The 15,794-nt window shown below is 36.5% G+C and overlaps 1 protein-coding gene across 1 annotated transcript; it reads right to left on the bottom strand.

Moving 5' to 3' along the window:
- Positions 1-390: 390 nt before the first annotated feature.
- Positions 391-15,574, bottom strand: LOC113236359 (trypsin, alkaline C-like). The gene is made up of 7 exons (XM_026472392.1): positions 15,459-15,574; positions 8,752-8,813; positions 8,058-8,218; positions 5,838-5,894; positions 3,681-3,828; positions 1,184-1,341; positions 391-665 (listed from the first exon to the last, which is right to left on the bottom strand). Exons 4-7 carry the CDS (start codon positions 5,841-5,843, stop codon positions 570-572), a joined length of 408 nt encoding a protein of 135 aa, XP_026328177.1. The 5' UTR covers positions 5,844-5,894; positions 8,058-8,218; positions 8,752-8,813; positions 15,459-15,574; the 3' UTR covers positions 391-569.
- Positions 15,575-15,794: the final 220 nt, after the last annotated feature.

Here is a 15,794-nt window from a genome sequence, read left to right as displayed (position 1 = left end):
AGTTCTCTGACGTATAACCTCTTTAGGGATTCGGTCCATCAGAAAAACCCCAAGCATAGCTCGCTCCATATTGACGAACTGCAATTTATATAAGCTACTCTAATGTCTAGTGATGATAACAAATTAATCAGCTAGAAGGCGCTTATTGCGCAATTTTATGGGTAGTACAGGCTATTCTTTTAAAAATTAGTAAATTATTGAATCCTGTTTTTTTAACTATTATTTTTATATAACCTTGTTATTGTCTCTCTTTACTTTTGTTCCTCTTTATTTTTTTAGTAGGTATGTATGAATATTAAGAAAAACTCATGTAAGAATTTATGAAATGATGATACTTATATATTTATCAATTGTCTCTGACAGCAACAATACTTATAAACTATGAAAGTTGAATTTAATTATCGATATGTTTCATAAAAGTATTCATGTACTTATGTTCTCTTTAAGTTATAAACATTTCAAACAGAATCATTAAATATACATAAAATAAAATGTAAAAATCAAACAACATATAAAAACTTGTAAAATGGGATATATAGATCATGATATAGGTACATATTAAATTTTGCCTAGCGTGACTGCCAGTGGAGCATTGCACAGATGAGTGTGAACAATAGAATTATTCTCGATTCACTCACAGATGAACTCCCGTTGATATATGTCACCTGTAAAAAAATTTTCGTTCTATAAAATTAAAATAAAACTTATTGACCTTTTTTAAGACTATCTCAGTAATAGAAAAATCTGCGTTAAAATAGGTTCTCACGTCAGTGATACCGAGTATATTACATATGGCGTACCTCAGGAAAGTGTTCTAGGACTTGCACTCTTTTTAGTCTATGTAAATGAACTCGGCAAACTGACACTTCAAAATTCTCAAATGTCTACCTATGCAGATGACACCACCATCATTGTGCATGGGCATTCTTGGTCAGAGGTAAAGGAACGAGCAGAGTGTTCCGTACGGATAGTAAAGCAATTTAATTTTATTTGTTACGCCTAACTGAACACGGCCGCCTAAGATACAATCTTTTGAATAGTTTAGAAGACAGAGTTTCTTAAATTTGGTACGCCTTCTTTTATATTCTGTGTTTGTGTCTTTATAATCATGTATATAATTTTGTATTTGCTGCTTTGTAAAATTGTAAGGCGAAAGTGTTAATAAAAATATTATGAAACTGACCGTAGTATTAAGCCAGTCACTATATCTGGCCACACGCATGAACACGCCGGGGATGCGTGGGTGTCCGCATTCATGTCCCCATGACACAATTCCTACCACAATATCGTTAATGAAATGCACTGGACCGCCAGAATCGCCACGACAAGCACCCGCCGGAACTGGAACACATTTTTAAACAAGAACACATTTTATCTTCAACAGAGCTCTTGCATGTCTGAATGCCTGAATTAAGTTATGTAATATATTAATATATATGGGGAAATCTGCAACCAAGATACAAGGAAAGTGTCTTAGGAACCATTAAGTATTTTTTTGCTAAAACAATTTTGGCGTAGTAGCAGTAGAGCTCTGAGTGGCACTGCAACTGTTATGGACAGGCGTGTAGCTTACCATCAGGCGCACGACTTATTCGTCCCGTCACTTGTTATGAAATTATGATTTCATAATGATATTATGAAAAAAGTCATTTTGAAGGTCAAGCGTGAGTTGTCCATAAAAATGAATAAAATTTATCAAAGTTTGTTTTTAGTGCTAATTGACTCAATGTCATGAAGGGATCATTTCATAGTATGGGATGAAAGAAGTCGAGACAGCCGAAGTTGATCCCATTTCTTAAATTATTTTTCATGCAAAATTAATAAAATTGAGTATTTTTTTTAATGTTATGTTGTAAGACTCAGTTCCTTATAAGTATGATTTCATTGTATGGGAAGAAAAATCGAGACAGCAGAAGTTGGTCAAATTTAAATAAATTTTTTATCATACAAAATGAATAATATAATAATAATAATAATAATAAATTTCTTTATTTCGGACTAAGTCCATAAGGGTTAGTAACAAAACACTTAAAAAACACTTAAAAATAGGGTTAGTATTACAAATTGCTTATTTTACAATTTATTATTATAGGCCACGAAACCAATGTGCATCCTAGACCAGTGATCTAGGAAGCAACCCTGTACACGGTTTGCAATTATACTTAGGAGGCTGTTATCACCGCCCCGAATCCTGCGCAACAAAGAAGCCGCCCTTTTTCGCATGATAGCTGAAAAGCCATCTAAGCGAGGCACGGCGAACATTCCTGATGCACTGCAAAATCGAGGCAGCTTCAACAGCATCCTGAATAAATTATTATACAACACACGGAGGGAGCTTTGAGCTTTTTGTGTGTAATTGACCCATAGGCTACATGTATAAAATGACTGACAGTACGCCTTGAACAACATAAGTTTGACGTCGTCAGTACACCTAGCAAACCTACGAGCCAACATGTTGCCCCTCACTGCTAGCGCCCTACGCTCCCTTACAACATCTAAATCGTCCTTTAAAGTCTCAGAGACCCAGTGCCCTAGGTACTTAAATTCGGTGACTCTTTTAAGAGGAGTGCCACACAGAGTAACTTCGGGCACAGTGCACAGGTTTTGCTACCCGATTTAAAAACTAGCAACTCACTCTTACTCGCGTTGTACTTAAGACCATGAGCCTCTGCATATTTTGTACATATGCCTAACAATTTCCGAAGAGTACTTATTGAGGGACTCAGCAACACCATGTCATCCGCGTAACTAATATTATTCACTATTTTTTTTTTATATTATTCAGCATTATAGTATATAGAACTAAATTATTTATGTGTGATAGTCTCACGATTCACTGAGCGACGAAAGTCAGTCAGTCGGTTTTCAGACTGCCCCCAACTTCAGTCAATAAACACAAGTTTGCATTTTGAGCCAGATCAGTAAACTTAGAGGACTATTACAAAATAGACATTTTAAAAACCAACCATTGAGTTTAGGTTTTTGTCATTGTTACACATAGGAAATGAAACTATTTTTCGCAATTTAAATCGCGTACATTTGTTTTTTCAAACAACTGTAGTTGACTGTAGTCAATCGTGACCATTGGACCTGTAAAGTGCCCGAAACATAGGTTTGTTTGAAAAAACAAATGTGTATACACGATTTAAATCAGGAAAAATAGTTTCATTTCCTAACCAACCATCGCCTAACGATAAAATTTTAATTATTAAAAGTAAAAATAAAAAAATCAACATTTTACTCGTACAGGGTCAAGAGCACGTCAAGCTTTGACACTTAAAACTTAAATCTCACTCTATTTTTATGGGCAGGCGTGTAGCTTACCATCAGGCACACGACTTGTTCGTCCCGTTACTTAATGTCATAAAAAAAAAAAAAAAAATGCCGCTTACGATAAGAACAGTCCATAGTACAAAGTGTCAAGCTTAATGTGCTCTAGACTGTACCAAACTGAAACAATAATTTTCCGTGTAATTGGAAATCTGACTGACGTAACTAAATTAGTGAATATATTGTCTATTGCCACAAAAAACAAGTCTGGTCTAGGGGTGTCTCTTTCTGTTTGGTTTGGTTTCAATTGATGTTTTACTGTGTATTATATTTATAAGGAGCTAGTTTGTCGTATAGACTAAAAGAAATTTCAAGGTATCTAAGTGTAAATAAGGCCAGACGGCACTCACCTTCGTAATCTAGCATACCAGCGCACATCATGTTGTCAGTGATGTTGTATGTGTCTACGAGTAGTTCGTACCTCTCAATGCATACTGTCCGATTAACCTTCAGCAGAACCACCTGCCTCAGAACAGACGACATTTGGGTTCCAGTCACCTAGGATATAAAAAATTGGGATTAACAAAATACAGTAGGTACTTAGCAACTTTGAGAGTGTTTGTGTTTTTAAATACTGAATTAAATAATGCAGGTCCTAAATATTGTTGTCCATCGTTATCACGTTATGCCATGAGTTGTCCTAGGCACAATATTATGTCATCTTCCATTCATCTTTGTTTGTCACCTTCGTCTCGTTATTAAACACTTTCGCCCACGCACACAATCCATCCATCTTTCTCTTTCTTTAAGGCCATCCGTATTATTAATTAATATCTGCCATGTGATTTCATTCCCCTATCTCCGTATTGCATGTCCATATCACGATAAACTGTTACATGGGACATACTGAAAGTTCCTGAACCTGGCCACTTATTAAAATTAAAAAAACAAATACGAAATTTGAAAAGGGAACTCTCTGTGAGTAATTACTTTTTCTTTATGAGCTATAAGTCGCTATTACAATAAATTTCAGTTGCGAAAACTTTTCGATGTGGTTTTTAAGTCAACAAGGGAGTTGTCAGGTACTTCAATTGGCATTTGGTGATGAAGCTCTATGTCGGAGCTCCGTGTATTCGTGGTTCAGTGAATTTTGATGTAAACGTGATCATCTCCATTCCATGACGAAGGTCGGCCTGCGACTGCGGTTACCGACAACTGATTGAAACAAAAAATTTGTTGTCAGCAAATTTGTACTGTATTAGGCATTGGAATGAGCCAGGTGTGAAAGATATTGCATGTGCATCTGAAGGTTCGGAAAATTTGCACTCGATAGATACCGCATGTGGCGCCGCAAAATGATGAAAAAGTTTAATGACAATCACTGGCTGTACATAATATCGTGACAGGTGACTGAACCTGGGTGTACTGCTTTGAACCGGAAAGAAAAAGCCAGTCCGCAGAGTGGGTCTTTCCTTTTGAAGATTTGCTGACGAAAGTTAAGAAAAGTGGGAGGACTGGTAAGAAAATTGTTGCTTCTTTCTTCGGCAACTCGGGACATTACACTACTGTAGCGCTTGAAGACCTAAGGGCAGTAACTGTAGATTGATATGCAAACACCTGCTTGCCCAGAGTGTTAGAAAAAATTCGCGAAAAACGTCATCAAAGCTTATGGGATGGTTCTGCTAAATACCAACTGGCCACATTGGATTTAATAGACAAGCATGCTAAGAGACTCGGAACTAGTAGAGGCGAAGCTGCAGAGCCTTGAACACCGCCGTCGAGTTGCCAGCTCGGTATTCTACAGGATATATCACGGAGAGTGTGCGATGAAATTGCATAATTTGATTCCGCCTTCCCCTTTCCATCATCGGGAGACTAGACGTGGGCGGGGGTTGCACCCCTATGTTGTGGATATTCCCCGGATTCGCACGAAGTGTTTTGCTTCCACGTTCATATGGCGAACGGCTATGGAGTGGAATTCCCTGACTGCAGACTTATTCTCCGAACGCTATAACTTGGACCTTTTCAAGGCGAGAGTGAATAGGCATTATTTAGGTGTGCATGCTACATCCTCGACCTCATCGTCATTTTCCATCAGGTGAGATGGAGGTCAAATGCGCACTTATTTTTTATAAATGTGTATTCGCCACCAACATGGTGCATTGCAAATCTTGCCTGGCGAAAAATTGTGCGAATTAATCTAATGCCGGTACTTTCCATCTAGATTCTTATAATTATGTAAGTAATATGTAACAAGTGAAAAGCAAATAGTAAACGTAAGCACTGCCGTCGTTAGTGGAAAGTACGCTTTTGACAAAAACTCCAAAACGAGAAAAGAGAAAGTAAAGAAATGAAATTAAAAAAATATCTACTTTTCTCTTGCGATAACTTCATACCTTATCCACTTAGGGAAGAATAAAAGTAGTGACAGATCGGCCTTTTTTACTGATTACGGCAGTAAGTATGCATACCATTTTTTTTTAAATATCACATTCTCACTTTCAACTATCGGCGGCAGAGTATTAATTGTAACTTCATACGCCAAATACAAAAACTGATCAACTTACCGACATGGTTCCCCATCCAAGTTTTACCAATGGAGTATCATCAAGCACGTCATCATCCTGAAATTTTCAGATATAATTTGGATATGATTTATGTCTCAAACCGATTTTTTTTCGTTCCACACAATGAAATAATCCCTTCATGAAACTGAGTCGATTAGCACTAAAAAAATTTTTGATCAATTTCATTCATTTTATGGACAACTCACGCTTGACCAAAAAATTAATTTTACCAAAATTATTTTCACAAAAAAAGACTCAATGGCTTCTAAGACAGTTTCCTTGTACCTTCTATTTACTATTTACTAGTAACTGCGTCGCAGAGCGCAGAACCAGCGATTCCTGTGCCGGGAGAAATATTTGTATGACCTACATTCATTTCTCTCGTGAGTTTGGATTTAGCTTGTAGCTGTCTATGTGTGTGCCCATGGCACCCGTGATATAGTATTCCCTAGTGCGGGCCTATGAGTGTATGCGTTATTATTATTATCTATATATTATCCAAAAAACACTCCATATAAATAAATTTTATTACGCATAAGTATTTTACCGAAATTGCGAAAAAGTGGTAATTGTTACCTACTGTGGGATAGCTGACAGCAGACTTGTTATTCACGAATTCAGAGGAGTTTTCACACCTTGAAATCTAAAGAAAAATGTTGGCTGTTGACCGTTTCAGCGCATGTCCTTTTGGGATATTCATGCTTCGATGTGACAAACATTAGCGTTCACGATTTATATGTCTAATGGACCATTGAGTAAACGTGAACGTAAACGAAACGAATCAATAATAAGTAGACCGTAAAAAGCAATCATGTCGTATTCCAGAACTCTACTCAATTCTCAAGTCAGGACTTGAGGGAAAAATTCCTAATCTTCGATTTGATTTTAGAGGGGTATATCCACTTTAAAGTTAAAAATAAAATATTGAATGAGTAACTAAATATAGATATAATAAAGATATATTCAAGCATAGACATTAATCAGAAACATAAAACAATAAACTCAGTCAACCGTGACCATGGGACCTGTAAAGGGCCCGAAACGTCGGTTTGTTTGAAAAAACAAATATACGCGATTTAAATCCGGAAAAATAGTTTCATTTCCTATGTGTAACAATCGCGAAAACCTAAGAACTCGATATTAAACAATAAAGTTTCCTCGATAGATAAAACTCACGAAATGACCTCTAATTTTCACATTTTTTCGATTTATCCTCGAAATGCATTATACAGGTTATTAGGACAAAAATTAGATAATTAATTATATTTATGCATGATCGACAACTGTCACTACGGATTTTTTTTAATCCCTTTAGTCTTAGAGTTATTCCGCTAAAACGAATTTGGTACTTTTAATGCGCAAAATTCAACATCTCCTGTCGCATGTCACGCGAACTTCAGGCATATATTTGTTTTACAAATTTGGGCGGAGCCAACGTCAAAACTTTTTTGGAATGCTCCCTCTTAAAGCACTAGAAACTGCAAATGAGGTGGGAAAGCACTTCAAAACTGCTTTTTATTGGCGTTATAAAACTTTTTCTACAGGTTACGAACACAGACATGTATTGAAATAAAATCAATCTGCGAAAGATAAAAGATCTGCGACACAAACTTCTCCTATTACTAGAAGTTATATAATCTTCATCAATAACCTAGGATGACTCACTCATGCGCACGGGCCAAGGGCTGTTGCAACCCTGAACTTTATTTTTTTATGACACCAAGTGACGGGACTAACAAGTCGTGGGCCTGGTGGTAAGCGACACACCTCTCCGTAACAAAAAGGACTTTAAATACAAACATAGAAAGTCCGTTTCCAAAAATAGGTCCAGTATGATAAACTGCCTCCGTGGCCGAACGGTTACCATGCCGGACTGCCACGCAGAGGTCCCAGGTTCGATTCCCGGGCCGGGAGAAGTAGTTGTATGACCTACAATTATTTCTCTCGTGAGTTTGGGTGTAAGTTGTGGTTGTCTATGTGTGTGTCCATGGCACCCGCGACACAGGGTTTCCCTAGTGCGGGGCTATGTTGAGTGTGTGCGTTATTTATTTATTTATGCAATAGTATGAATATCTGGCCGCCTCCTTATTTTCGCTCGTGGAGCGGGAACACGGTAGCTATAGTTTTTCTCAATGTCAATACGTGTCTGTCTTCTGATATAACTAAAATTTATTTTTACATTGCAATATTATATAATCATGTTCTGCAGTACCAAATTACCTGATAGGGTATATAGGCTAAACCGATTTTGGGGCCCAGAGTGAACTGTGAAGACGTTCGCAAGACAGCGATGTCATTATCACGTAGGGGATTGTTATATCCCTCATGTACAATATATCGCTCATGTACAACTAGACGTAATACTGGGATAATTGTCCCGCCTGTGGACAAACATAATAATCGTTAGTTAAAAAAAAACAAAAGAAGATTTCTTATAGATGGCGATAGGGCAAAAAAGTCGGAAAAAAACAAAATAAAGATCTGCAATAAGCACGTGGAAAAATTCATAAGGTCGGCTGATCGTTCCGTGGCTTAATTGGCATAGCATCAACACGGTTTGCCAGAAGACGCTGGTTCGAATCCAGCCGTATCGAAGGATTTTTTTCTTAGTGTGCGATCTTTGTATTAATTAAATCAAAACAAATCACTTTTAGTTGTATTTAAAATATCGGATCATGGAACTCAAATGGTGGAACAAGACATCGACTGATAGGTAGGTCACCGAGGCAAAAGAAGCGTCGAGCTCCCTGTTGCAAGGTGGGTCGACGACATAGTACGCGTCGCGAGTCGTCAATAGATGCGGCTAGCATGGGACCGTGGTGAATGGCACAAACTTCGGGAGGCATATACCCAGCATTGGGTGAAATCAGACGGTGGATGACGATGGATGATGATGTATTTAAAAAAAATTTACCCGAATTATTGTCCGTGGTTCCAGCGCGTACATTCAAATCATCGGTGCTAATTACTTGGGTCCTGAAACAAGAAATTGATAACTTTATCGAGACGTATAAATCCCACTTAGAGCATATTAAGTCTTGTTTTAGGAGAAGGTTTATGCTCATTACATTGTCCCGAAGCGGGTTATGGGCTAGCATTTTTTTATGATACCATGTGACGGGACGAACACGTCATGCGCTTGGTGGTAAACGACACCCCTGTCCATGACAGTTACAGTGTCACTCAGAGCTATAAATCATAAAGATCTGAGGGGCACTGCCATTGCGCTCGTTACCCGTAAGTTGCCAAATCCTATGTGCCTGTAATTTTACCAGCACTCTTGCCATTGAGTATATAACCAGAAATAGAGACGAAATAAGGGCCACACATTCCTGGTTATTCATTAGTCATACATCACTTATAAACATCCACTCTCGTTTGCACTGAAATATAGAAGCGCCAACAACTGACCTGTATGTACGTCTCCGTATATTCCAAAAATATTCTGTATTTATTGTAATAAAGATAATATCTCTAACAATGGCGTGCTGTTTAATTTGGTGGTGTGGAGAAAAATAGCAAAACATCCAATTACAAAACAAACTGAATCAAATTTCATCGGTAATTAAATATTCAATATGCAATTTTTGTCCATTATAGCAAAGCTCAAGATAACTGGTCGATTTGAAGTGAAGCAATCGACGTCACCCGTCTATTGTTTCGAATTGATCTATTGGTGCAAGAAGTTATGAATCAAAACATGAAGGATATCTTATCAAGGATGCAAGAAAGCATTGGCAAAATGTTTGATAAGGAATTGAAACCCATAAAAGATGAATTGTGTGAGATAAAGGAATCCATGAACTTCATTAATACTCAGTACGAAGAAATGAAGAAGGACAATGAAGCTTGTAAATTCAAAATATTGGAATTGGAAACTAAAAATGAGGAATTAAATATCACTGTTAATGATCTCAACATACGAGTGAATCAAATGGAACAACAAACGCGACATAATAATATTGAACTTCAGTGCGCACCTGAAAATAAGAATGAAAACCTAATGACAATCGTTTCTGAGCTTGGTAAAGTGGTCGGTTGTCAACTGAAAGAGAGTGATATCTTGCACTGCTCACGCACTGCAAAATTGAATCGTGCTTCCCCACGTGCTCGCTCCATAATTGTACAACTGGCGTCGCCAAGATTGCGCGACCAGCTTCTTGCGGCGACTATTAAATACAATAAAGGAAAATCATTTGAAAATAAATTAAATAGCACACTGCTTGGAATGACTGCAAGTCGTACACCGATATTTGTTGCTGAACACTTGTCTCCCACGAACAAAGCTCTTCATGCGGCAGCTAGAAGAAGGGCGAAGGACATAGGGTATAAGTTCGTCTGGATTCGGAATGGCAGAATCTTCATGAGAAAAAGTGATGAAGCCAATTATATTTTAGTAAAAAATATGGACATGTTAAAAAATATTATTTAACGTTCTTTTATTATATATTTTAAATATAATACAGCTATTATGCTTGTATGTAAACTTATAATATTCAAAATTCGATACCTTAAAATTATATTATCAAAATACTCGCGGCCTAAAAACAAAAACACATAATTTTTATCAACAAGTACTTTGTAACGACTATGATGTAATTATCCTCACTGAAACGTGGTTAAATGATTCTGTTTCTTGCAATGAGCTTTTTGACGAAAGGTATATTGTTTACAGGAGAGACAGGAGTGATGCGGAACTCGCTCTTAAGAAAGAAGGGGGTGGGGTTCTAATAGCAGTTTCGAAACGGATAAATTCTAAACGCATGGTTGGTTGGGAATCAAAATTAGAAGATCTTTGGGTCACTGTTGAAATACCAATATCACATAATGTTCGCCAAATTGCTCTCTGTGTAGTGTATCTGCCACCTTCAGTACATAGTTCCATGTCAAGTCACTTTGTGGATAACTTTAATGAAGTGCTTAAAAAATTCGATCGTCATTGTGTGTTCGGCGATTTTAATTTGGGTGGTATTGATTGGAACTTGTTAGGTGACACTTCGTGCGAATACAGAGTTCCAGGTTTGTGTCAACCTTTAATTGACTTGTTGAATGTCAATGAATTGAAGCAACATAACTTTGTAGTAAATAAATCTGATAGAATTCTTGATTTGGTGCTGTCTAATTTGCCAATTTGCAACGTGGGTCAATCTCATAACACTCTCAGTACTATTGATCCATTACATCCTCCTCTAGATATTGGTATCTCATGTATTAGTGAGCCGAAGCTTCCGTTTAATAGAGAAAGTCTAAAATTGAACTTTTACAGAGCAGATTACGAGAATATTCACAAAGAGCTTCGAGAGTGTAATTGGGACGAGATGTTTGAGGGTTCTGATAATGTCAATGATATGCTTCGAAAATTTTATGATGCTGAAGGCGCTATTATTAAAAAATTTGTGCAAAAACAAAAACTACACAAATCACGATACCCTCCTTGGTTCGACCGAAACTTAATACGATCTTTGAAGGAAAAGTACAATCTCAGGCGCCGTTTTAAAAAATATAAAAACCCTATGGATGAATATCAGTTGAGGCTATTGAGCACACGCTGCACGCATCTAGCTAGTAACTGCTATAATAAATATATCAGCGTATTAGATAGTAATATTTCCAGGAACCCTAAACTCTTTTGGACCTACATTAAAGCTAAGCGTGGTGGTACCAGTTCCTATCCAATTTCTATGACCAATGGATCGGTTACAACCTCAGACGGTGATCGCATTTGTGAGTTATTTTCTTCGTACTTTGCATCTATGTATATCGATGATGATGATAGTCATTCCCAAAATTATGATCTTACTGATTATTTGAAAGAGAAAGAAAATTACTACCAACATCTAATGCCACCGGTTATAGACTATAAAACTCTCCTGACGAAACTGAAGAGTCTTGAGGAGAACAAGGGTGCAGGTCCTGATGGGATTCCACCAATATTTATTAAAAAGTGTGCTGAGCATTTGGTTGCCCCTCTTTTAACTATCTTTAATATGTCATTACGAACAGGTGTGTTTCCTATGGAGTGGAAAAAAGCCAGAGTTGTCCCTATACATAAATCAAGTAGCAACGATGTAATAGCAAACTATAGACCAATCTCTATTTTGTCAACTTTTGCTAAAATCTTGGAATCACTTATCTGTCCTTTTATACAACGTCATTTTAAACAAATTTTGAGCACTAATCAACACGGCTTTGTTCCTTTTAGATCAACATGTACTAATTTAGTAGACCTCTCTGAAACCTTGATCGAAGCATTGGATGCTCACAAACAAGTTGACGTAGTATATACAGATTTCAGTAAGGCTTTCGATCGGTTGCCTCATAACCTATTGTTGAAAAAGCTATCAGCCTATGGTATTTTCGGTGCATTATTGAGATGGATAAAATCTTATTTAGAAGATCGAACTTTCTCTGTAGTGGTAAATGGGTATCACTCTAATTCACGGAAAATAACATCTGGTGTGCCGCAAGGATCTCATATTGGTCCAATTTTATTCAATATATTTGTTAATGATATACCTGGCATAATCAAGTCATCTTATACGTATATGTACGCAGATGACCTAAAAATATGTAGAGTTATTGACACAATTCAAGATTCAATGATGCTTCAGGGAGACCTTGATGTGCTTGTCGAATGGTGTCGGACCAATAAAATGGACCTTAATTCTAAAAAATGTTTTTTTCTGCGGTATGGGCGAAAGAGAAATTATGTTACATATCAGTATAGTATAGATCAAACTAAAATTAGTGAGATGGAGCAAGTTCGAGATTTAGGAGTACTGTTTGATAGAAAACTAACGTTTATACCTCACATGGAACACGTTGCGAACCGTGCGTCAAGAATGCTGGGTTTTGTGCTTAGAAACAGTAAAGGTTTGCGCAGTAACAAAACTAAGATACTTTTGTATAATTCCCTAGTGCGAAGTATTTTGGAGTATTGTTCAGTTGTATGGAGACCTCATTATGCAACCCATTCTCTGCAACTCGAGCGTATTCAAAAAAGGTTCATGCGTCATTTAGTATTCTCTAATGGGATCTCAAAGAAGAAACTACCATCTTATATGACGCAATTGAGACATTTCCGAATGAGTTCCCTAGAAGAAAGGAGGATAACGATTGATTTATCTTTCGTGTCCAAAATATTTACCCATAAAATCGACTGCCCTCAATTACTAAGTAAATTTAACATTCGTGTCCCAGTAAGATACCCTCGGAATAAAGTAACTCCTCTATCTCCACCGCTTCGAAAAACAGTGTTCGGTTCAAATTCTCCCATCTCCAGACTGTGCAAATTGGTAAATGAATATAGTGACCGATTAGATATTCACAATGACTCACCTAACAAGATTCGCTCTATTATAATAACTCCCAATTAATTACAATTAAATATACATTTTTACCCCCGTAGTTACTTTTTTACTTAACAAATATTTCCTACAATTATGATGTTCTTGTTGTAATCCAATGTTTCATTGCGTCTTTACTTGTATTTTTTTTTTATTATTATTATTATTTTATTTTTATTTTATTTAGTTGTTGTTATTAACTTGATGTAGTTTCAAGTTGTCAATTGCATTGTCCTTCATGTAAAATTGCAAGTGGTATTTACCTGTAATTGTTTGATGCATTTAGTTTGTAATTTTTTTTTTTTTTGCTAGCATAAGTTCCTATAATTGTAACAATGTACTCAAGCGTTGGTAAATCTTAAATAAATAAATAAATAAAATTCGGGCTGGCCAACCGGAGCGCAGTCGTCACAGTAATGATATGGTAGAATAGTTTTCAAACAAATTAAATGACATTTCGTCTCTATTTCTGGTTATATACTCGATGATTCTTGCCCTTCAGAACCAAAACGCAGTAATGCTGACATTACTGCTTGGCTGCAGAAATAGGTAAGGTGGCAGTACTTCCCTTGACGAACTATTTCCCAAGGAGCTCTACTGCCACTAAAAAGCATTCATTTGCGATGACTATGTTCGTCTCTGACACCAGCGTCATAGTAAAAAACCTGGTGAGTACTGGAGTGCGGAACTCCAATTCGTACTTTCATTTCGGAAATCACAGTTTTGAAAATTTTGAGGGTTTCCTCAAATTTTTGGCATTTTCGAGACTCGAGACTGACGTTTTCAGTCTCGGGAATATCGAGACTATATTTATGTTTTATAGGAGAATCCAGTTTCAAATCGATGTTGTTGTCACCTATTACGAGGAAATCATAGTTACGCTCATTAACATTGTGAAGCAATTTGTGTATTTCCTCAACAAATAAGTGCCTGCAATTACTTGGTGGACGACAGACTGCGTACAAATGAATAGAATAGTTGTTTTGTGTTGTAATTACTCCATGTAGACATTCAAAAGATTGAGTATTTGTGTTGATTTTCGCGAATTTATGTTTTTTGTTTACAAATACAATGATCCCACCACCTTTTCTTGTTTTTCGTAGTGCAGTTTACATGTCATAGCCCTGCAAGTGATACAAACATCTTATGTTGTCCGAGATATTCGCCTCGGTAATTACTACTATGTCTAGGATAGGTTTACAAGAATAGACCACTTGCTCCAAGGAAGATAATTTTTTTATCATTGACCTGATGTTAACAAGCACGCACAAGAGGTTAATATTGTTACTAGGAATATTGTTTACAAAAAATTGTAGGTTAGGACAGTCAAAACTTTCGTACATATCATCACTTAATACAGATTCTTCCATTGTTAACTATTAGATATGTCGCTGATTGAATATTATTTAAGTAAAATTACGGTGTAGAATACTTAAGTAGATTATTGTAGTTTTTTGATATCCTCTAGGCTTATGCTTTGTGAAATTATAATTGGAATATTAAAAGTAGAAAAATACAGGAGTAGAAAAATATCTAATGCAACTTAATGACTTTAGAATGCAGTAATTAGAAGCTAATACCAGGGGTTATGCGTTGTCAATTTAATCACATAGGTAGTTTAAAAATTATGGCCCTTTCAAAATTAATAACTCTTAGTAATATAAATAAGTAATATGTATAAAATTACAATAAATTATTAAACTCCTAAGGACGCATTTCCATTATGTCGTAACGTTTTATTTGTCGTTGGACAACTGTCGCGTCTAGCCTGTTCCCATATCACGACTATCGTGACTGTGTCGTGGACGTTTATTTTATCGTTGAACGAATGTAGTGTCTAGCTGATCCCACTAGCTTGTGACGACAATTTATCGGTTTACAGTAGGCGCTTTGTTGTTAGCACGACAGAATCGTTTGAAGCTGCTATTATGTGGCATTTTTATCGCGACGTTTTATTTATCATCAGACGACTCTCGTTCTAGCTCTTCCCATTGTCTCAACAGTCTGTCGTCGTAACGTCAAAAAAGTCGTTAACGACAGTTAATCGTGTTGTACTATACTATATATGAACAACTTCATTTAAATATACAAGCCACGACACTTTAAACTGTACGACTATTTGTCGTCACGACATAATGCGATTGCGACTTTGGTGGCGCCTAGTAGGGCTGATCTTTTGAATTTCGTGTGACTGGTGATAGTGAACTTCTTTTCTGAAGAGGCCTTTGTTTAAGTAATAGACTCGATATTCTTAAATTAGCCTCATCTTACTTACCTTTCAAAGAAGCATCGCGCTGCGGAAAGAACGTTTTGTACTGTGATCAGTGTTCCTCCACATACTAGAGTCCCTCCCGCAATTATCTGTAAAATTATATTAGTTTAAATTAAATATCGTTTAATTAGACGTTTACACACGTCGAATATGTTGAGAGGCTTCCGTTTCTCGCTCAATATATCTAAACAATAAGAATTTATATAGAGTAAAATTAAGGAGTTTGCATTTTAGAATATGCTGTTTCTAAATAGGCCACAATTAAAAATATTTTATTTCATAAGTACCTAAGCAAATAACACTTGAAATCTTCAATAAATTAATTAAGCACATTCATAA

This window comes from Hyposmocoma kahamanoa, unplaced genomic scaffold, assembly GCF_003589595.1.
Source record: "Hyposmocoma kahamanoa isolate Upper Pololo Valley unplaced genomic scaffold, ASM358959v1 91128, whole genome shotgun sequence".
NCBI classification, from domain to species: Eukaryota; Metazoa; Arthropoda; class Insecta; order Lepidoptera; family Cosmopterigidae; genus Hyposmocoma; species Hyposmocoma kahamanoa.
This window is presented reverse-complemented; position numbering and strand designations above follow the sequence as displayed.